This window comes from Oryza glaberrima, chromosome 12, assembly GCF_000147395.1.
Source record: "Oryza glaberrima chromosome 12, OglaRS2, whole genome shotgun sequence".
NCBI lineage: Eukaryota > Viridiplantae > Streptophyta > Magnoliopsida > Poales > Poaceae > Oryza > Oryza glaberrima.
This window is the reverse complement of record NC_068337.1, coordinates 7,094,301-7,116,912: the sequence shown is the minus strand read 5'-3', so window position 1 is coordinate 7,116,912 and position 22,612 is coordinate 7,094,301. Positions and strand designations below refer to the sequence as shown.

General features: G+C 41.1%; 4 protein-coding genes across 4 annotated transcripts; 2 read left to right on the top strand and 2 right to left on the bottom strand.

The window, feature by feature from the left end:
* The first annotated feature begins 2,743 nt into the window (after positions 1–2,743).
* LOC127758137 (uncharacterized) lies at positions 2,744–6,739 on the top strand. The gene is made up of 5 exons (XM_052283761.1): positions 2,744–2,866; positions 3,057–3,182; positions 4,027–4,076; positions 5,958–6,094; positions 6,177–6,739. The coding sequence occupies exons 2-5, from the start codon at positions 3,080–3,082 to the stop codon at positions 6,391–6,393; spliced, it is 507 nt and encodes a 168-aa protein (XP_052139721.1). The 5' UTR covers positions 2,744–2,866; positions 3,057–3,079; the 3' UTR covers positions 6,394–6,739.
* An 89-nt stretch (positions 6,740–6,828) lies between these two features.
* On the bottom strand, positions 6,829–9,874 carry LOC127758136 (lysine histidine transporter 2-like). The gene is made up of 5 exons (XM_052283760.1): positions 9,626–9,874; positions 8,636–9,540; positions 7,630–7,721; positions 7,435–7,503; positions 6,829–7,305 (listed from the first exon to the last, which is right to left on the bottom strand). The coding sequence occupies exons 1-5, from the start codon at positions 9,799–9,801 to the stop codon at positions 7,207–7,209; spliced, it is 1,341 nt and encodes a 446-aa protein (XP_052139720.1). The 5' UTR covers positions 9,802–9,874; the 3' UTR covers positions 6,829–7,206.
* A 2,649-nt stretch (positions 9,875–12,523) lies between these two features.
* On the top strand, positions 12,524–14,331 carry LOC127758138 (54S ribosomal protein L37, mitochondrial-like). Its single transcript, XM_052283762.1, has 2 exons — positions 12,524–12,661; positions 13,740–14,331. Exon 2 carries the CDS (start codon positions 13,760–13,762, stop codon positions 14,150–14,152), a length of 393 nt encoding a protein of 130 aa, XP_052139722.1. The 5' UTR covers positions 12,524–12,661; positions 13,740–13,759; the 3' UTR covers positions 14,153–14,331.
* A 1,052-nt stretch (positions 14,332–15,383) lies between these two features.
* LOC127758135 (stromal 70 kDa heat shock-related protein, chloroplastic-like) lies at positions 15,384–21,203 on the bottom strand. Its single transcript, XM_052283759.1, has 8 exons — positions 20,580–21,203; positions 19,471–19,723; positions 18,693–18,772; positions 17,732–17,874; positions 17,544–17,642; positions 17,249–17,438; positions 16,606–17,004; positions 15,384–16,149 (listed from the first exon to the last, which is right to left on the bottom strand). Exons 1-8 carry the CDS (start codon positions 21,108–21,110, stop codon positions 15,748–15,750), a joined length of 2,097 nt encoding a protein of 698 aa, XP_052139719.1. The 5' UTR covers positions 21,111–21,203; the 3' UTR covers positions 15,384–15,747.
* Positions 21,204–22,612: the final 1,409 nt, after the last annotated feature.

Below are 22,612 nucleotides of genomic sequence, written 5' to 3'. Positions count from 1 at the left end.
TGTTTCGAGTTAAATATGTTGATCCATTATTTTCAACCATTACATCTACTTTTAATGAAAATCTTAAGCCGCTAGGTGTTACATCTTAATAATTAGAAAAAAATTATTTGAAAATTTTAGGAACAAAACAATAGATCATCAGTTTTCACTTAAATCATTTATAAAAAAAGAACCACCCCCCCCCCCCCCCCCCCCCCCCCCAAACACACACAGAGAAAACTTCGCCCTCCTCCTCACATGCGCACAAACACAACACTACTAGTCCCCTTCGGCTCGCACTTTCCCCTCTACCCTTCCTCGATATTTTTATAGCTCTCAAACTAAAAGGAGAAATAATCAATAATATTAAAACATACACAATTTTTTATCCACACATCTGGTTTCTAATCTAATTGCTCTATTCATAATTAAACCAACAATTTAAAGATCCATAACGCCTATATTTTGAACTTAAAATAAGAGTTGTATAAAATTAAACAAGAAATATAAAAGGAACATTGCTTCCTACTTTTCACTAAAATTGGAACAACTATTGCATGTTACATGGCCATAACATCTTTTAAGTGCTTAGATATTACAGGCTTTCATGACATTATGAGTTCCTCCGCATATTATTGCATATATAAGCCACACAAAGTTAGCTTTACAGTTGGTTAAGAAGTTATTTTTTAATTATTAAACTAGAATGTTCTAACTCATATTGACTAGGTATTTTCTTTTTTAAAATAAACGATACTATAGATCACGCATATATCAGGGAAGGGTGGTCTACTTAGAAATTTATATGTAAATATATATAACAAATTGTGTCAATTGAACCAACTAGGAGGACTAGCTTGGTGGTACAAATAAAACATATTCATTAACAATAATGTTATTTAGGATTTGCTAAAAAAAAAGAAAGCCCCTAAACATTTTATTAAACAAGACAGAACACTACATGTTTCTATACAAATTAAATCTAACTCTTTTCTACATATTGTTAGATAATTGTTTATAGGAATGTATTAAATATTATATATTTTAAAAGCTAACAAATAGATTGGACAAATTATAAAAGCAACATTGATGAGGATAAGTTATTGATAAACAGTATTTTTGAAATGGCAAGTGTCATCTGGTTAATATTCTATCATTTTAAGTTTTTTTCAAACATAATATCTAATACATGCCCGCGCATCGCGTGGGCTACCTTCCTAGTTATATACTAAAAGTCCATTAAACTTCCTACAAACGTTCTCAAGCCTCCACGTGGCACATCTACAAACGCTCCTAGACCACCACGTGGCAATGCCTAATCTCACCGTCAATTTTCACTCAAATCGGTGGACCCGATAATTTAGACCATTAGATTAGATTAGATGTATTTTATTTAAAAAGTTGTGAGAAAAAACATATCAACCATTGGTTTTCATTTGTTTTCAACCATCCGATACATTTTAGATCATATCCCTACTTTCAGCTAATGGACAACTCATCTTTAATTGTGCTAGAGAAAAAAAGTACTCTCTCTGTCCCATAAAAAAAACCAACCTAGTACTGGATATGACATATCCAAGTAAAACGAATCTATACATGCCTATGTCCAGATTTGCTATACTATACTATGTCATATCTAGTTCTAGATTCTTTTTTACAGAGGGAGTAAATTACAGTCCATACTATATATTCTTAAATATTCTTAAAAGTTTTCATATTATGTCATCATTTAACCATTCTTTTCTTTTACACAATAACTAACTTTACATTTCAATTTGGACCACCCTATTATATCCATCTCCAAGTCCGATGACTCAGCAATCACTCCGCACACTATCTCTCCGCACACTATCTCTCTCTCTCTCCATTTTCTTTTTCGCTCCGTTTGATAACTGCTAGGTATAGCAAGAAGGAGCACGGATATAGCGTCTTCGCTTTTTGTTAGGTCAACTCCTGCCTCCCAGTCCCTTCACGCCCAACATCCCCGACCTCAATGCAACCATAACAATAATGTGCATAACGATAGTGGAGGAGAAAAAGAAATGTCGGTGATGACGGTAAAGGCAAAGAGGAGGAACGATGGTGGCTCAGGAGAAAGAGCGGTGATGACGGTGCATGGAGTATCAGTTAGTGGTTGCTAGTGGTCTGAGAAATTTGTTGTCTACACAATCGCTAACTGTGTTTGTTAATTTTTGATGATATGTGGGTCACCAGTCATCATAAAGAAATACTATTAACTAGTTTTAAAATAGTAAAAATATTAAGCTAAAGTTGGAGTAGACTATAGATGGCCATAAGGCCGAGGCCCGACAGCCCGACCATTTGGCCTGGTCCAAGCATGGAACGACACGATTGTTGTCGGGCTCGTGCCAGCCCGGCCCAATAATTGGGCCGTGCTTGGGCCAATGCCTTGGCATGGTGGGGCTGCCTAGCACGGCATGGTCAAAGAAAAATAGTCGGGGGACCCTAAATCGACTTAATTCTGCCTTATAAGGCACTGCCCAAAGAGAAGGACATAAATAGACTTATTCCAATCATATATGACACAATCTAAAGAGATGAGAGACGGAAAAAGACTTATTTTATGGAAAAGCACGATGGACTATCGTGCCTTTGGATCGGCTGGCATAGCCCGAGTATTATTGTGCCTAGACTGGGCCGTGGGTGCAGCCCGTGGGCAAGCACGGCACAGCCGGCCCGACTGACCTCGGGTCGTGCCTGGGCCCTGGCGTCTCGTGTCGCGTAAAAGAAAAGAGAAATCTGCCGTCTCTCTCTCTCTCTCGTTGTCTCCTCCTCCGCTCCTTTGCGCCGCCGCCAACACACAGGGCAGGGCGCGCCGATCTCCATCTGGCGAGCAGAGAAGGGGAGGGGAGGGGAGGGGATCCTGGTGAGCCCTCTTTCCGATTCATCTCTCACCGGGACCTGGAATTTGCTTGCGTTCGTTAACCCTACTAGCTTCTCTTCTAGATCTGGAAGAAGCTCTTCTCCTCCTCCTTATTAATTTGAGAGCCTTAAACCTCTCTTAATACAACTAGCTAGTAACATTTTGTTTGTTTGTTTGTTTGTTCACCGAATAGTTTGGGGGTTCAACTGAACCACCATGTCCCAAGTTGGATCCGCCCCTGCTTTCAGGACTGGGTCACCTAAGAAGCATGAACTGAAGTCCAAACAGAAGCTTGAGAAGAAGCTCAGCTTCTACACAAGTAGGTGTGCCTTTCCATTATTTTTTGGCTGTACTCCCTTATTCCAGGAAAAATCAACATTTGCAATCTTTGGCTAGTAATTGAACTAACAATGTATATGTTTAATGTCATGCATGTGGTATTTCGTATACAACGGTACCTTTGTAATTGCTGATAATATGTTGTAAGATAATTTAATTTCCAAAATACAATGTTGGAGAACATGTAAAAAAACTGATAGGCCTTATATTTTGGATGGAGGGAGTGTATAAGGCAAATGTTGATTAATGTATAGAGATTGATTCAAAAGACCAGAGGATGGTGGTATTGGCTTGTTATGTTTTACTTCACTGCTATTCTGAAATGCTTGTTATTCATTTTTGTAAAGAAGGACAACTAATTATTAGTTTATTCCAAGAAAATTAATATGTCTGTAAAAGGGGCAATGCTTTTTTTTTTTCTTGAATAGTGAAAGCTTGGAAATATCTTATCCATGAATAAAAATACTTCTTCGTTCATGTTCCATGCTTGTTGTTTTTAGTGTTTTGTGATAATAAAACCTCTTTTGTTTTCTATAAATAGTTGTAGCCTTTTTAGTATACCTTTTATTTTGTAGATTACTTGTGTTTACAGAACATGTATATTGTAAAGTAGATAGTAGCTTAGTTTGTGGTACTACACTCGAAAGTCGAAACATTGATGGATTACGATTTATGATTGGGCTTACTGCTAGCTGGACTCTGTTTCATTTTCCTACCTTTTTCTTGTCTACCTTGAGTCGTTGACTATATTTTGCGGAATAGCATGTTTTTTTGTTTACTGTGGTTTATAGTATAATTGATCTATTTTTGTTTTTGTTTTTCAGAAGTGAAAGATGCAGTAACCTCCCTAAATGCTACAAAGACTATCTGCAAGGTGCTTATAGACCCTCTCGTTTATTATTATAGTGTTCTTTAATTCTCTTCAGCATTGCAAATTTGTGTGTTCCTCGTACACAAACATTGAATACTATCTTGCCCAAAAAATGGATTTTTGACAATTCGAACTACCTAGTATCATGTCCTGTCGTTTCTGTTTCTATTGACTTAATACACCAGTTTTGCATGCTAGATCTCAATTCGTAATCCCATATTTTTTAGGTTACACTCAGAACTGAAATATCTATGCTTCATGACTGATTACTGTGCACAGTTCCCCAATTAACCTCTGTGTGGCATTTGTAGGTTGTAGCCAAGAAAGAAATAGGACCTCCCTGATACTAATAGTAAATAATTTCTGCAAGACTGGGTTTTTAAATAGTGTGGGTGCACTCTTCAGCTAGTCTCTTGCTAGGTGGAATTTACCTCTTAAGGAATGTGCTCTGCACATCCAACCCATCCAGTACTGAGCAGAACCAGGCACTTTCTGGCAAAACTTATTTGAACAAAAAGTTCCTCTAATAGCACGAGACGAAAAATTGCTTGTCTAGGTTCCAGTTCACTATAGCGGGTATGGCTATTGCAAGAAAGCAAGCACTGGTTACTACTCACTGGTTTTTGTCATGTTTGTAACCCTGGTATAATGTAATGCATCACTAGCACAAGCCACAAAAAGTTTAGCAAAGAAATCAGGAGCTATTCTCTGTTTTTAACATGGCCTTGATGACCATAACCTTTGCATCCTTCTCAACACAGCCAACACCTAGCTAAGGGGAATCAATTACACTATGCAATAATATTAAGCATATTGTCCTCCTTATGGCCTTATTTGTTCACTAATTGAACCAAAAAATATTATGGAGCGTTCATCTAATAAACCTGCTGAACAAATCCAAACTAGGGGTGTTGGTGTCCACCATACGTGAACTAGACCAGCTGTTTCTTGTTCACATGACAGCTGTAAAGTATAAACAGAAACAAGCCATGCCCTGGCAAAAAATATCTACATGCCTCTAGCTTGAATCAGACTTCAGCAGATTCTATGGGTGTATGGCTTTTCACCTTTGGTTGCAATTGAATATTTTCCGTAGCTTCTGTTGTTGCAGCTTGTTTTTACTGTTATTGTTTTGCTCCATGAGTGGCGTGGGCGTATAACGCAACCAATGCTTAGATATTTCAAGGATAAATTCCAAATTGTATGTATTGGTCAAGTATATATTTGTAAGTCTGATTTTCTCAATCGCTAGCTATGTTTAGTCTCTTGTCCTGTGTATTTGTGGTATGCTAAAAATTATCTGCATAAGAAAGTATTATATTGTCATCCAAATGCTTGTCTACATGTGAAGACTAGCAAAATAACCACACCATATCCATAAGCAGATATGAGAATGGATTTTGTACTTGGGACCTGCTTGGAACCCTAATATGCTTTTTGTACTTGCACTGATGATCCACTGTCTCCTGTATTCCCTCCTACTGTGATGGGATGACTAGGATCCTAGGAAACCCATACGTGCCTAACTCCATATGGAAAAACAAATGCCAAGACCAGTTGGCTCTTGACTCATGAATTTCCCAACATATAGTTACAATCTTGTGGTTTCATATATTCTAGACACAAACTGCGAACATTAATTCTGTTCATTTCATATGTTAATGCATCTATATTTTAGAGTAAATATACTTGTAGATGCTGAAATGAGGCCTTTAGTCTCTCCGTACTGTCCTTGGCCTTTAATCTCTCCACACTGTCCTTCCCTACAACTGATTCTTTTTATTGCAGCTGGGCTACTCCATTTGTAGTTTTCTGGAAGTTACACTTGCTTTACTTTGCACTATCAGTGTTATGGGTTGTGATTATTTAAATTTCTTTGTGCAGAAATCTAAACAGAGGAGCCGCCAGAAGAAACTGAAAGCATATGATCTCTCAATGCTCTCTGAGTTCCTTCCTGAAACAGATGCCTCAAATCTGCACACCGAAGCAAAACTGAACTGCAAATCGAAGCAAGCTTTAGTGTAATTGCCTCATCTGCCCCTCCACTTGCGTTCTTTGCTTTTTCCACTTATGGTTTTTGACTGGCTTTGTCTCTCCTTTCAGGCAACGGGAGGCTGCCCAACTGAATGCTGTGCTGACCAATCCGCAGTTCCAGCTCGACCCGTTTGCGGCGATCCATCAGCACCTGTTGTCAACACAGCCACCCTCTGCGAGAAAGGAGAGCAATTCCGCCAAGCAGGGGAAGGACCCTAAGGACAAGAAAAGAAAGAAGAACAAGAAGAAGAATGCTTCATCGGCCTCCGAGGCAATGGATATCTGATATGGCAAAGTACCCTACCAAAGGAATGGGGCGCAATTATCGTCAACCTCAGTTTGAAATCGTGTGATCTCTTAAACCTTGTCAAATTCTGTTTCAGCATCGGCACTCTCCTCCCAGAGGTGTGAGGTTGGGTCAAATTTTGTTTCAGCGTCGGCTCTCCTCAGTTTTTTTTTTTTGACGGAAAAACAGTTGGAGAGGCTCCTACTGCAATATATTACTTGTGTACAAGAGACTTTACCTCCTCCCAGCGAACTGCTTGTAGCGTGGCTGAAGTTTCTTTGTGCTGATTTGTACATATGATGTTTATGATGTTTTTGTTAATTGTTCATGTACCTGGTTCTCGCCATCTGCCATGCTTTCCCGTGGTACAGCAACATCCTTTTTTTTCTTACTCGATATTCTTACTCGATAACTTTTTTTAGTGAGACTCGCGCAAGAGTCGAATTGAAAGTAATTGATTTCAAGTTCAAATCGTGTAAAAACTAGGACGAAGTTTGAACCAATCATAAACCCTTAAAACTAATGCCACACCACGTGATAATAGAGCACAAACATCATCTAAAATTGGGATAAACTCGACACGAATTAAATTAACGCTAGAGTACTAGATCGACAAACAAAGGCCAAATAAATAATATGCCTTCATTTGATCGACTACTATATCAATCCACACAGATGTCTCATAGGGACACACGAATTTCTCTTTCATCTAATTAATTAAATAGAACTCTGTGCATTATCTAAAACAATCCCCTAATTAATTAAGAACACACTTAGTTGAACGGTAAAACACCTTTTCTCTCAATTAATCACTCAAGAGAAGAACTTGTAACTCTGGGCATTCACGATGATCGAGCGGAGACCTCCGATTGGTGCGAACACCGACAGAAGAACGCCGATGATGATGCAGAACTGAGGCACCAAAAATATATAAAGAATTAAAATTAACAAGATATATAATTAACAATCAGATGAGGATAATTATCAAGTTAGTTAATTGACCATGCACATGCTAAATAATTAATGGATAATACTACTTACCCAGTTGATGCACCAGGACAAGCCAAACCTCTTTGGCTTCATGATCGACAGCCACATAATGCATGGCAACTGAAAAAACAATTGTTCATATTTCAGTTAGAAAAAACGGAGATTAATACGCACGAGAGATTTTAAATTATATACATTTTTAATGAAGGTTCTAATAATAAAGAAATTAATGGTAGAGATTATTACGAAGTAGGTCGTTGGAGCAAACGCAAAGCCACCAAAGAAGCCTAGCAATCCACCAAAGAAAGGGACCGCGATGGCAACGAACATGGTGAACACTGCGAAATTCAATACTCCAAAATTAGTACAAATTAAGATTTATTAGATCTAATTAACAACATATGATAGACTAATTGACAACTACTCGCTCGGTCCTAAATTATAGGACACTCTATTTTTAAGAAAAATCAAACTTGGTAGTTTTATTAATAATTATACTAACTATATCTATACTAAATATTATGCATGTTATATCAGTAAATTTTATGCATGTTATATCAGTAAATTTAAAATAGATTTATATTTCAAAATAGATTTATATTTTAAAGTACTTTTATGTGATGCTAATTTTATATTTGTTTGGATCATAAAATGAAAAAAATACTAGTTAAAGTATGTTATTAAAGACCGTGTAAAAAAATATAGGCCTTATAATTGAGGACAGAGAGAGTAATTATTAATTAAATTAGTTAATAATTTCTAAAATATTTATCTTAAAAATATGAAAACCGTATGTGTAAATTAGTTTTAAAAAAGTACTTCAATAAAATCATATATTTATTAATATTTCTATGTATTATAATAGAAAATACTTTTGGAGGGGATAATTTACTTTTTACCATCCTCTCAAAATGTCAGTCCTCAAATGCCACTCTCCCAAAATTTCATTTCCAAATACCACCCGGGCCCACATGTCAGCCTCACACATCATCCAGTCCCACATTACTTTTATTTGAATGGGAAAAGAGGCTGACATGTGGACCCAGGTGGTATTTGGGAATGAAATTTTAAGAGAGTAGTATTTGAGAACTGATATTTTGAGAGGATGGCAAAAAGTAAATTCTTCCGTTTTGGGGACCGTGCCCTTATAAAAAGGTAAGCATTATCAATTGGAGGGGGTAATTAATTAATTAATTGGATCACTAATCAAGTGTGTGTGTGTGTGTGTGTTAGTGCATGCTAGCACACTTACAGACGTAGAGTGATCGGGCGATGAGGCGGAGAGGCATGCCGGGTTTGAAGCGGAGCTTCTTGACGAGGAAGGTCTCGAGCATGTCGAACACCGGCATGGCGTAGATCTGGTAGCTGCCGACGACGTGCACGACGACGAACATGTTGGCGGCGGCGATGAGCCACGCGGGCCGCTCCAGCGTGATGAGCACGTTGTCGTCGACGGCGTTGCCGAACACGTAGTAACCCGCGAACGCCACGGGGAGGTAGCATACGGCCACCACGCCGTACGCCAGCACGACGCCGCGCCACATCGGCCCCTTGGACGGCCGCTCCGCCGTCGACGGGATCGTCGCCTGGATCTCCAGCACCACGTTGTGCCCCGCGTACGCGAACGCCACGTCCCCCAGCGCGCTCAGGAAGTTGAACGTCCTCCCCGCCGGCGTCGCCGCCGTCAGCGAGTAGTCCACGCCTCCGGCGGCGGCGCCATTGTTGTGGTTGTGGTGGTGGAGCGAGGCGGCCCAGGCGATGGTGGAGTAGCTGAGCGACATGACGGCGGCGGCGAGGGAGACACCGCTGATGGAGTTGAAGTTGGGGAGCTGGGAGAGGACGAGGTGGAGGCAGCCGAAGATGACGATGAAGTAGGAGGTCCGGATCGGCGGCGCGGAGGGCGGCGCGACGAGGTCGTGGAACTTCTTGAGCGACTTGCCGCCGGTGACCATGTAGACGATGCAGACGCCGACCTCGACGACGAGCTGCTGCGGCACCACGATCCACAGCCCCAGCTTGTCCCCGAACGCGTGCTGCCCGAGCTCGTGGTACCGGTCGAACCGCCGCCCCGGCACGCACTCGTGCATCTCCACCATCTGCCACAGCGTGTACAGCGTGATCACCCACGACATGATCATCGCCGCCACCCCCGGACCCCTACAAAAAAAAAAACAAAATCGAACACTCATCCATGGACGATGAAATGAAATGGAGAAGGAGAAATGATGAATGAATTATGTACCAGCCGAGCTCGGACATGGCGAAGGGGAGGCTGAGGACGCCGGCGCCGACCATGGCGGTGACGTTGTGGAAAGCGGAGTACCACCACTTGGCGTTGCGGGAGGAGGTGATGGGGAGCCAGTCGTCGATGGCCTTCTCCTCCGCCCTCGATGTGTTCATGGCTGACGGCGGCGCCATCTCTCACGGCCGGTGGCTCGCCGGAGACAAGGGAGACGTATTTACGTACGAAGATCGATAGCTAGGCAGCTCGACGCAGAATGGGATCAGTGCCACTGCCGCCGCACTGTAGTCTATAAATAGCCAGTGAGGCGCCGTAACAAACTACCGGCCATCGCCGGCGAGATTCCCGGTGCGCCAGGGAATAGCGGCGGTGGTTGGTTGACCACGGTTGTTTTTCCCTCTTTTTTTGTCTTTCTTTTAAAAAAAGGATAAACCTCGGGGGCTGCCAGTGCGCGCGCACGCGCCACAACGGTAAGCTAGCTGCGCGCACTAATCCTAGCGCTTAGCGATACTCCTGTATATGCTTAGGTCGTCTAATCCCTTCTCTAATCTTATCATTTAGCCTTTTAATAAAAAATGAATAATTATTGGGTTAAAAGTTTTGGATTTTCATATGAAGGTTTCAAATTTTGACTTGAAAATTTTTGAATTTGATTTCAAAGTTTTTGAATTCTGAGTTGAAAGTTTTGAATTTTAAAATTAAAGTTTTAAAATTTGAGTTGAAATTTTTGAATCGCAGCGGTGGTTGACCACGGTTGGGCTTTTTTTTAGAAAGAGAGGATAGACCTCTCCCATTTCATTAACGAAATGAGAAGAATACAAAGTCTTTAACAGTCTTACAGCAAAAGGGAACAAGATTCAGCAGAGAAAAAAAAACAGAAACTGCAGCCACTAGAAGGCATAAATCTTCATCCTATCCCCTGTATCCGCATCACATATGGATTCTATCCAAATCTTGTGTTGTAGAAGTCAGTGACCACCGTCTTTAACAAAGCCGCCTCCCGCTGAAGCCTGTCTTGTGTGTCCCCCGATTTCTGCAAAATGGACCAAAGATTGATCCAGGAGCAAACAGCATATATCAGCTCTAAAGGATCTTGTGTTCTTTTATTTTTTGAAACATGCAGCATTTCTGAACTTCCATATAGTCCAAACAATAGCTGCCTGCAATTCTCACCACCACAAAGTTTCTATCTTTTTTTTTTTTTGAAAATCCTAAAGCCACCTCCCAAACAAGTGATGTATATTATGGATTGGTTTCAAATCAAACACACAACTCACTATGTTTTAAATGAGTCTTGAAATTGGGCATTTTAAAAAGATGCTCCACAGTTTCATTTTCAAAAACATTTTGCCTCCTTCCCTTTTCATCCCCTTTTCAGCAAGTTATCTTTGGTTAAAATGCAATTTTTCAACATCAGCCACAGGAAAACCTTCTCTCTAGGAGAAATTTTAAATTTAAAATATTCTTGAATTGAAAGCCAGTGTTTTGAATCATCATTGCTTTATAGAAATATTTAACAGTGAAAATGCCATTTTTAGTCAGTTTCCAAACCACTTTATCCTCCTCCCCAGTCAGTTCAATTGACTGACAAAGTTGATTAAGTTTAACCCATTCCAAATGTTTCCTATCCACAAGAGACCTCCTGAATCTTAGACTCCCTAACCATTCTCCTATTAGTTTGGTCACCAGCACATTTTTTGCAAAGAGAAACATTATACAAATTAGGGAATGGAGGAGAATGGAAGAGTGCCGCCGCACTATAAATAGCCAGCTGGGCTGGGAGAACGCGGCGCCGTAACCAACTCCCAGCCATCGCCGGCGAGATTCCCGGAGGACCAAGGGAATCGAGGTAGTGGTTGATCACAGTTGGGTCTTTTCTTTTCTTTTCTTTTTTTTTTGAGAAAGAGAGGATAAACCTCTCCCATTTCTCTACCTCTATCTATTCCCCATATAGTGTAGCAAGTGGTTTCACTCATCACTCGTTCTTTCATTCATCACTCAACAGCTCGCAACAATCGAGATCAATCCCACCTCTCTCAATCGTGCACCGCATCCCCACTCACTCCTGCGCCTCTCCCCAATTCCGCTCCTGCACGTGCTAACGCCAGAAACCGTTCCGCCATGCTTATCAGCGCTCCCCTCCCTATTAGCCGCTGTGCCTTACGTCCTCTGCCCCGCAAGAGCTGTCAAGGGCGCCGGCTCGCCATAGTTTTTATCGTTGCCCTCATCTCTCCTCTGCCGCCGCGCGTCGCCTTCAATCCTCCCCGACTCCATTGCCCCCGGACCCTAATCAACGCCAACCACGCACGGCGTGGCGGTCAATTATCGCCTCCACACCGTCTCGGCCCCCTACACCTATTGCGAGCTCCGTCGTCGTCGCTAGCACACCAACTGTTCTACCCCTCCAAAGGTCACCTCACCCCTTCCCCCTTTTCTCTCCCCCCATCCCTAATATCTCCACCTCTCTAGTCATCAGTCGCCCCGCCACACACAACCGATCGATATTTGCTCCGTCACACACAGCCAATATAAACCTGACAGTATATGGATAGGATAAACACTTGATGTGTGGTTTTGTATCTCTTTATCTGCGCACATACATAACTAGTAATTTTCATATGTAACTGTATTATCTGATTAATTGTTGTCAATTCATCAGACAAAGTTTGCATCGAGGACACTGGACTTTGATCCCATAGCTTCAAACAAAAATACCTTTTTGTAGTTTCAATCCGGAAAATCCAGCCTAAATAGACTCAATTCAGCCTTATATAAGTCAAAGAAAAATAGTTGGGGACCCAAAATAGACTTAGTGCAGCCTTATAAGGCACTGTCCAAATAGAAGGGGCCTTGACTGGGCCTAGGTCCGGTCGTGCCTGGGCGCTGCCGGGCCGGAAGGCCCATTTGGGCAGTATATCGCGTAAAAGAGAGAAATCTCCCGTCTCGTTGGCTCCTCCTCCGCTCCTTGCGCCGCCGCCAAGACGAGTCGCGGCTGCCGATCTCCATCTGGCGAGGAGAGTAGGGGAGGGGATCCTGGTGAGCCTCTTTCTGATTCATCTCTCTCCCCCACCCCACTGGGACCTTGAATTCGCTTGCGTTCGTTAACCCTACTAGCTTCTCTTCTAGATCTGGAAGAAGCTCTTCTCCTCCTCCTTGTTAATTTGAGAGCCTTAAACCTCTCTTAATACAACTAGCTAGTAACAGTTTGTTTGTTTTTTTGTTTGTTCACCCAAAAGTTTGACTGAACCCCCATGTCCCAAGTTGGATCCGCCCCTGATTCCATGTGGATTTTTTTCTTTCTTTACAACTGAACTGAATTTTGTGATGCGTAGAGTGCTTCGTTAGCTGGACATTTATCTTCACTGCCCTGTGAACATCTTTAACTTCTTATTTATAGTGCATGGTACATGGAGATCCCTTGTTAATTACTCTTTTTTGTGGTTCTAGCACAAGTGCTATGTGAGCCAAAATTATGGAACGTGCCATCTTTTGTGAAGCATTGTGCTCTCCACTATCTACATCAAAGTGAAAGGAAGAGAGGCGAACATGTTTTGTATGAACAAAATTGTATAGGAGCATGCCAACCTTCTTAGTTACTACACCCCTCTCTGTTCACCAGGTTGCATATTGTGATGCTCGTAGGGAAAATATTATTGGTGATGACAGTTCGTTCATAAATGTATGATCATTTTAGGTTCCAACTCTCAGCTTGCATGGGTTAGTCTTGGTTGTTCTTGCACTAGGTATACTGTTGTTTACTACATTTTTACCTAATCTAATTGAAAGTGAAATGCCTCCATCGCCTTTTTATGGGCGAGGCTATTAGCTGATGGGTGTATATCCTGATTTCCATTGCAGTCATGTATTCAGTAGAGAAACATGCGCAAGTTAATAAGCTGTTGTGGGCATCTTAGGATTAAACCTGTGTCTGTTTCTGAGCTCAACCCCCTGTTACATTATGACACCAGGTGCAGCAACAAGCAGAAATAATATTGACCCAAATAGGCTAACCTTGAGCCACGATTTGTACATCTATATGTGTTTGCAAATATATTATTTGCTTGCAGAAACTTGAAACTTTTTCAACAGCACTGATATTTACCGATATATGCAGTTAAAAGCTTCCATCCAGGAATGGCAATGGCATTGAGAAGAGTACTGAAACATGGTGTAATCCCAAGAGATGCAGCTCAAGTAGTTGGCATAAGAGGATTTGCAATTGCAAGCAAGGCAAAGAAGGGCGGAAAGGGTGCGGCCGATGCTGCTAAAACCCCTGTGCTCAGCAAAGAACTTAAGAGTACAACAGTGTTTGGGGCAAATATCCTCAAGGAGGGGTCTGATCCGAAACTCCAGCCAGATTCTGAATACCCTGAGTGGCTGTGGCACCTGCTCGACAAGCGCCCTATGCTGAGTGAGCTGCGGAGGAAAGACGCCAAGACGCTCCCCTATGAAGACCTGAAACGGTTCGTCAAGCTGGTGAACCGAGCTCGGATCAAGGAGCAGAATGCCCTCACTGCAAAGAACTGATCTGGATGCTCTCTGGAGGTTCCATCATCTGTTTTTCACTACATGATTTACTGTTGAAATATGCTAAGCTGTGCACTGTAATAATGTAGTGACCTGGAACATTAGAATATTTAAGAGATGCTTCCTAATTTTTGTTTTCTGGCAAAATGCTTTAGCAAATTACTTCCTCCGTTTCACAATGTAAGTCATTCTAGCATTTCCCACATTCACTTTGATGTTAATGAATATAGACATATATCTATCTAGATTCATTAACATTGTGAAACGGAGGAAGTATCATCTTCTGTGTTCATTAACATCAAAGTGAATGTGGGAAATACTAGAATGACTTACATTGTGAAACGGAGAAAGTATCGTCTTCTGTGTTCATTAACATCAAAGTGAATGTGGGAAATGCTAGAATGACTTATATTGTGAAACGGAGAAAGTATCGTCTTCTGTGTTCCTTCGGCAGCACCAGGGGATCCAAAGGCTGATACTCGATGCAGAGCTGTGGAACTGACGAAGTTTAGATAGCATAATATATTGTTAGATCATTAGTTGTGCGTTTCCTGTATCTGTTTTCTCATCATTCACGTTCATTCCAATGTTTTTAACTGTTTGGTATCCGTGACCATGTTTGTTATTTCTGCATAAACGCAATCGTGCAATCATTAATTAAATTCTTCATTAAACCGGGATCTTCAGGCATAGTTGTTTTTCTTGTCAAAACTACTGAAAAATCAAACCCAAAAACACCTCTACAGACGAACTGGACGAAATGTGCTTATGTGACATTAACTTGAGTTATCCTTTTGAAAGTTGCGATGAAAACGCTGCGAAAATTTCTGTACCATACCAATACCGTTTTCATAAAAATAATATTTCCAACCATTTTTGTTTCTAGTCACATACTCCCTCAATTTAGAATTGATCAGTTATATTAGATGTTTACACCAACACCAAAAAGGAAAAAAAATGATCTGCAGTCCATTTGATCAGTGCATCAAAGAACAAAAAGATGTTGGGAGAGGTACCAAATATGCTAATCATTTCTGAAAAAAGAATCCCCAAAAAAATATATATGATGATCACTTGTAAATAAAGGGAGTATAACATTTAGTTTTTTTTTTCAATTTCTATCAGTCGGTCGTCACTGCATAGTTAAATTCCCAACAGCGTAAAAATAATAAAAAATGATATCATTTCCAACCTTTCTCATTCTATTTGAAATGCAGGAAGTCACACAAAATAAAAAAGGACAATATGTTCCACGCGCTAATTTTAGTTTCTAGCAGGTAAAATGCACAGGGAACTAATGATATTTTTATTTTCAAGGAACAAGGTCATATCAATCAGCTACTTCTTCGATCAAAACCTTTGCCTCTTTTTTTGAAGGCTACTTTTTATAATCCTTCATTCAACATCACAGGAAAATGTTGGCAAAACCCTACGCTATCAAATTGCAAACTAAAGAGCCTATTGAACATGGGATCCATAGTAAACAAAAAGAACAATTTGTTCACTCCCTTCTTCCTATACCATCACCCATCAGACCCTCACAGCCATCCACCACAGATCATCCTTCCATCAATAATCTTCAATCGCTAGAACTATCAATTGCTGTCGGTGAAATCCGCATCAATAACATCTCCATCATTCGGTCCCTTACCGCCTGAGCTTGTCGGTCCAGCATCGGCACCAGGAGTAGGTCCAGCAGTACCAGCATTAGGCTGCTGGTTGTACATGGCCTGGCCGATCTGCATAACTTCCTCGTTTAAAGCAGCCATGGCATCCTTCATGCTCTGTGTTGATCCACCCGCAATGGCCTCTTTGAGCTCGTTGAGCTTTGCATCCACCTTCTCTTTCACAGGTGCAGGTACCTTGTCACCTAGCTCCTTCAGTTGCTTCTCAGTCTGGTAGACCACAGAGTCTGCCTGGTTTTTGGTATCAATGGCATCTCTTTTCTCTTTGTCCTCCTGAGCAAACTTGTCAGCCTCTTCCACCATTCTCTCAACCTACAAACACAAAATGTTGTTTCAGATTGAATGTTATGCTTCAATGTAGGCATTTGTATCTTCGCTTACAGGAGCATAGTGTTGTTTCCCTAGAGGAACTGATACCTAAACTCTATACCACGAAAAATTCAATTACTCTTCCATCAACATAGATTATATGCAAACAAATAGTCAATACATGCGATCTGGTAAAGATATGAAAAACTCTACCATAATAGAAGAAATTTGGTAAATAAATTTCACACCAGTAGCAAATAACGGGATTGGGAATCAAAGAAAGAAGCTGCACAACATATGGTGGCAAAGAAAATCTACAACTAGATAACCATGCAGAAAACTATCATACATTAAGAAGAAACTTGCCAACTTTGTACCTAGTTGCAATATAGCAAGCTGGCAACCAACTTTTGATGAATGTAATCACACAATGCTTAAACAAATAAGGTGGGAACATACCTCATCCTTTGGCAGTGTACTAGCGCCGGTGATGGTGATATCCTGTTTCTTCCCAGTACCCTTATCAATAGCAGCAACAGAGAGAATACCATTGGCATCAATATCAAACTTGACTTCAATTTGTGGAACACCACGTGGTGCAGGAGGGATTCCATCCAAGCGGAAGCTTCCAAGAGACTTGTTGTCCCGGACAAACTCTCTCTCTCCCTGAAGAACATTTATCTCAACACTTGTCTGTCCATCTGCAGCTGTGGAGAATACCTCTGATTTTGAGGTGGGCAGTGTTGTGTTTCTGGGAATAATCTTGGTCATCACTCCACCCAACGTCTCCAGACCAAGAGACAATGGAGTAACATCAAGAAGAACGACATCTTTCACATCTCCAGCCAAAACTCCACCCTGGTGTTACAAGAGAAACACAAAATATATTGATTGAGATTTCAGATTTGGAACAAGATAAATGCAGTCTTGGCAGTGTTAAAACACGCTTTGGGCAGTTAGTTTTAAATACATATAAATTGATTTGTGATCCACTATAATGCAGGAAACATGCACTTAAGATCAGTGAAGTAATTAGAAGGTTTATGGATGATTTTCTGCAAAGAACAACAAATTAAAGCACTTGTGAGGACAAGAAAGTGACCTGTACAGCTGCCCCAAGAGAAACAACCTCATCAGGGTTGACTGTGACATTGGGATCCTTGCCAGTGATCTTCTTCACAAGCTCTTGCACGGAAGGGATACGAGTGGATCCACCAACAAGAATCACTTCGTCCAGGTTATCAACAGACAGTTTGGCATCTCTCAAGGCATTAGTGACAGGAGTTTTAAGCCTATCAATAAGAAACATATTAGTCAAGCCTTAAAAAAATTTGAGAAAATGCAAATCATTTTCCTAAGCAACAGGCTTATATATCAGCAGAATGTCCATATTTTACCTATCAATGAGGTCCGAACATAGCTCCTCAAATTTGGCTCTGGAGAGAGTTGTCTCGATGTGTTTAGGCCCATCAGCAGTAGCAGTTATGAAAGGCAAGCTGCAATTCAAGACATTCAATTATTTAAGAAGAAAAATCACCAAATGAGCAATAGAATACTCTGTGAGAACAATTGGAAAGAAGCTCACCTAATGTTTGTCTGAGTCAGCGTAGACAGTTCCATCTTCGCTTTCTCTGCTGCCTCAGTGAGTCGCTGCAGGGCTTGTTTGTCTTTCAGAAGATCAATGCCTTCATCTTTCTTAAAGTTGCTAGCAAGCCAATCCACAACTTTCTACATAATTCAAGGATAACATTCAAATTAAAAAAAAACAATAAATATAGCATACTGTCAGTAAAAGAATCAGTTCAACTGATAGGTATGTTGTCAATGGAGCTACACTACAATGCCAATAGACCTTTGATATGCTAAGGGTGTGTTTGAGGAGAAGGGGATTGAGGAGATTGGGAAGATTGGAAAGATACACAAAACGAGGTGAGCCATTAGCGTATGATTAGTTGAGTATTAACTATTTTAAATTTTAAAAATGGATTAATATGATTTTTTTAAAGCAACTTTCTTATGGAATTTTTTTGCAAAAAACGCACCGTTTAGTAGTTTGGGAAGCGTGCGCGCGGAAAACGAGATGTTTTCTCTCTCAATCTCCCAAATCACCCGGGAACGAATGAAGCCTAAGTTGACTTTCAAAAGTTCAAATTACATATTTTTAGGTCATGGGAATTACATAAAGAATATATGGAAGGCTTGAAGAGGTCAGATTCCAGCACAAAACACACAGAGCTCATACTTACAGGAGTTTCATGAGTCATGGCTCCAAAGTAAAATACCCAACAGAAATAAAACTGCAATAACATAATTATATAGAACGAGCAACCTATTGAGAAATTTTGGTTGACTGATATTGTGAGTTTACCAAAGAAAGAATAATGTAATACACATAAGAGGCACCACATCATATAATATTTGTCAAAAATGCATAGTGCAACGTTCCATAGAGGACAGTTCGAACAGTTGTGATGTATTTTCACGGAATTCCAAAATGGAGATTCGGCAGTAGTTAATCTCTTAAAAATAAAAATGGAATTACATACCTTATCGAAGTCATCGCCACCAAGGTGTGTGTCACCAGATGTGGAAAGCACCTCAAACACACCATCTCCAACCTCCAATACTGCAGGATAATGTTTCTTTAGTAGAGATCACTATTCAAAACAACATTAAAATTTGGGAAAAACAGGATGAAACACAATTCAATTACATCATGGCATGTTTGAGGACTCATCCTATTTTTTTCATCACAACATGAACCATATACTTCACAATTGAGGGACTCCTGAAGTAAGTTTCATTCTTCCAAAGTCATTTTCGCAGAAAAATCTGCTTTGAGTATCTCTCTTCCAAAGTCCCTTTTAACTAAATATTGATCTATTTTAAAAAACTCGAGGCAGCCTCTATATGTATGATGATAGAACAAGGAGCTACTCAACTCAAATATTTAGTAACAATATGTTTAATTCAGGAGGGACCATATAAAGTAGAACTCATGCTTGTGGCTAAATAGTTCTGAACCTTCATAAAAGACACTTACAACGATTAACAATATATTAAGTTCTGGAGGAACCATATAAAGAACTCATGTTTCTGGCTAAACAGTTGTGAACCTTGGTAAAAGATTTCACAGATATGAAACAGCAACAGCATTTCACATTCCATTTGATCAAATCAATTCATCATCTATTTTCCAGTACGATCCATCTAGGAAAAAAGGTCTGTCATAGAAGTATGATAAGATTCAGGTCCACGAGATCCCTATGCTACAGTAATAGTGCAAGAAAAGTAAACAGTTTGGTGTTCTAGCACATAACATACCAGAGACATCAAAGGTACCGCCTCCCAAGTCAAACACAAGAATCGTTTCGTTGTTTTTCTTCTCAAAACCATAAGCAAGGGATGCAGCAGTCGGTTCATTTATAATGCGGAGAACTTCCAATCCTGCAATACGTCCAGCATCTTTTGTTGCTGTCCTCTGTGAGTCATTGAAGTATGCAGGAACAGTAACCACTGCTTTGGTAATTTTGTCATTCAAAAACTTAGATGCATCATCCACCAACTTCCTCAAGACCTGTTGCATTGACCCGAAAAGTGAAATTTAGTAATCCATTTACTATGTAAATAAAATGTAAGCTACATTATGCCATTATGGACCCTGAGCATTCAGGTGTTGTTTAACTTAGGTCCTGTCTCTGTGACAAACCATGTATATAAACCATGTATTTATTATGTCCCTACACATGCATAGGTGAGTGAGGATATGTTAAACCTGACTCAAATTAGCAATTGGTGATGCCAGAAAACTTTATCTTAATCAACAGTGGATAAGTGCTAAGTATGGTAACACAAAGCCATTTCAAGTTTAGAATGGTGCACTATAAGAAAAAGATTTACTAGTTGATTCCTTCCCATCACTCAGACTGCCTCACTGCCGATAGAAGTTCAAGATGAGTACATGACCATCTTAAGCTGATTAGGCATTACACACATTTGAGCATAATTACAGAACTTAGGTTTCCAAGCTAACAACATACTAACAGGTAAATCAATACTCCCTCCATCCCAAAAAAAAAAAATCCAGGTAGGATTGGTTTTTGTACAAAACTAACAAAAATACAGGAAAACATATAAACCATTATAACTTGAGCTCGCCCATATAACTAAAAATAGCAACATCTATTCGGAGGCGATACCTCCAAGTCCAATTTCGTATTTTGAATTCGCCTAAACAATCACATTTATATGATTAATCATTATATTCAAATTCATTGTTTAATCATTCCAATTGCCCCCAATTGAGTGAAACTGAAACACACCTTTGGGTACAAAATGAGTGACAGATTGAATGTATGGCCAACAAACAAAAAGTCTCACTGACATAGAAATCGAAGTTGAGAGCTAAAAAAAAAAGAAGCAGAAGAAATCACCTGCGCGGAAATCTCCTCGGCGGCGAACTGCTTGCCGATGGCGGGGCAGTCGAGCTTGACGTTGCCGTTGTCGTCGCGGACGACGTGGTAGGAGACCTGCTTGGCCTCGTCGTCGACCTCGGCCATCTTGCGGCCGATGAAGCGCTTGACGGAGAAGAAGGTGTTCTCCGGGTTGACGACGGCCTGCCGCTTGGCGATCTGCCCGACCAGCCGCTCCCCGCCCTTGGTGTACGCCACCACAGAGGGCGTTGTCCGCTGGCCCTCGGCGTTGGTGATGACCGTCGGCTTCCCGCCCTCCATCGCCGCCACCGCGGAGTTGGTCGTCCCGAGGTCGATCCCCACCACCTTCTCGCACGCCACCCGCATCGCCACCCCCCGCGCCCGCCCCGCCCGCGGCACCCGCATCTGCACCGACGCCGCCGCGGGCTTCCGCCCCACGAACAGCTGCCCGCTCCTCCGGGCCGCGAGGGGCGAGGTGGAGGGGGCGGCGCCGCACGCCATGGCGCCGAGCTGGGAGGTGAAGGAGGCCATGGCGAGGCGAGGAAACCCTAACCCGGCGAGGGAGAAGGATTCAGGCGGAGGAGCCGAGGAGGAGGTGAGGAGGAGGGGATAAGGCGAGGGGAGGAGGAGAGGGGGTTTATATTGGGGGGAGGTAGGTGTGGGTGGCTGACGGGTGGGGCCCACGGGGTGGTTCGAGGATGGCGTGCGGGGAACGGGGGGTGGCGGCGGCGGCGGCGGCGACGGGGAGGAACGTGGAACGCGCGGTGGGGGCTGGGTTTTCGTGGCCGTCTGACTATGACTGGATTGTGTGAGTCTATTTGTTGCCTTGTTTTTAATTTTGCACGGAATTTGGGGGTGACAAAGGTGCTTTTTGAATGGATTTCGTGTGGATTTGGTGGGATGGGGGTGATCGGTTTGGTTTGTGGGAGGTTAATTGGTTCGTGCAAGTCAAATAAAAAAAAGAATAAATAAAAGGAATATCCCTACACTTTACAGGTTATATATGATGATCTGATATGTCTTCTATTGGAAGAAGTCGATGCCGCATTCAAGCGTCTTGGTGCTTCTTAATTCTCATTTGTTCAATTTATATGTGACGTGTGAGTTCAATATAAATTCCTGGCACCAAGATAGCTCTAGAGGTGGGTCTAGGAAATAAAAACAGTGTACATCACCTGGTAGCAGTTTTATATTTAATACTAGCAACTTGCAGTAGTTACCATGCTTACCAAAAATAAAGATTTTTGTTTTCTCACTTGTAGTAATTGTAGCAAAAGTGGAGGAATGCAAGTAGATAATTTCACTACCCACATGAAAATCCCCTTTAATTCATTTGTCACATGGTGGTGTTGTTGACGGGCTATACCGCAGACGAGATTTTTACACTATATATATAAGGATCGTTGGAACCAGGTATACGCAAGATCGGGTCAAGTAGACAAGGATGAAGATTTATACTGGTTCGAGCTCTTAAGTAGAGTAATAACCCTACTATAGTTTATATGGATTTATAGATGGATTTATAGATGGGATGACACAAAGATTACAATGGAGAATGGGATAATTAGACTAATCCGCCGACCAAAAGTTGTCGAGAATGATACAACGAGATCTATTCAGCGAATATGGCTCTGGCTTTCTCTAGAATTCTTCTCAATGTGTCTTTGGCTATTTATAACTTGATGCCCCTTTCTAAACACGGGAGCCTTGTATATATAGCGTAGATCATCTTTCTCTCCAAGTAGAACTCAAAGTGATAAAATAGTGATAAAATAGGATACGAGCCCAAGGAGATCTTACCTTCTCCGATTAAAACTCGAACACCTTCTATTCCGAGAAGATAATTTCATTCCTTATCCATCGTATTTCCTTAATCAATTGGCACTTTCTGGTATACAATCGGGTATACGGTATTGTCATATTTCACAAATCTGTGTATAAGAGGTATGTCTTATCCTCAACGCTAACAAGTATAAATTTTAAAAGGAAAAAAATGAAGGAAAATTTTACACATAAATTTTATAAATACAATA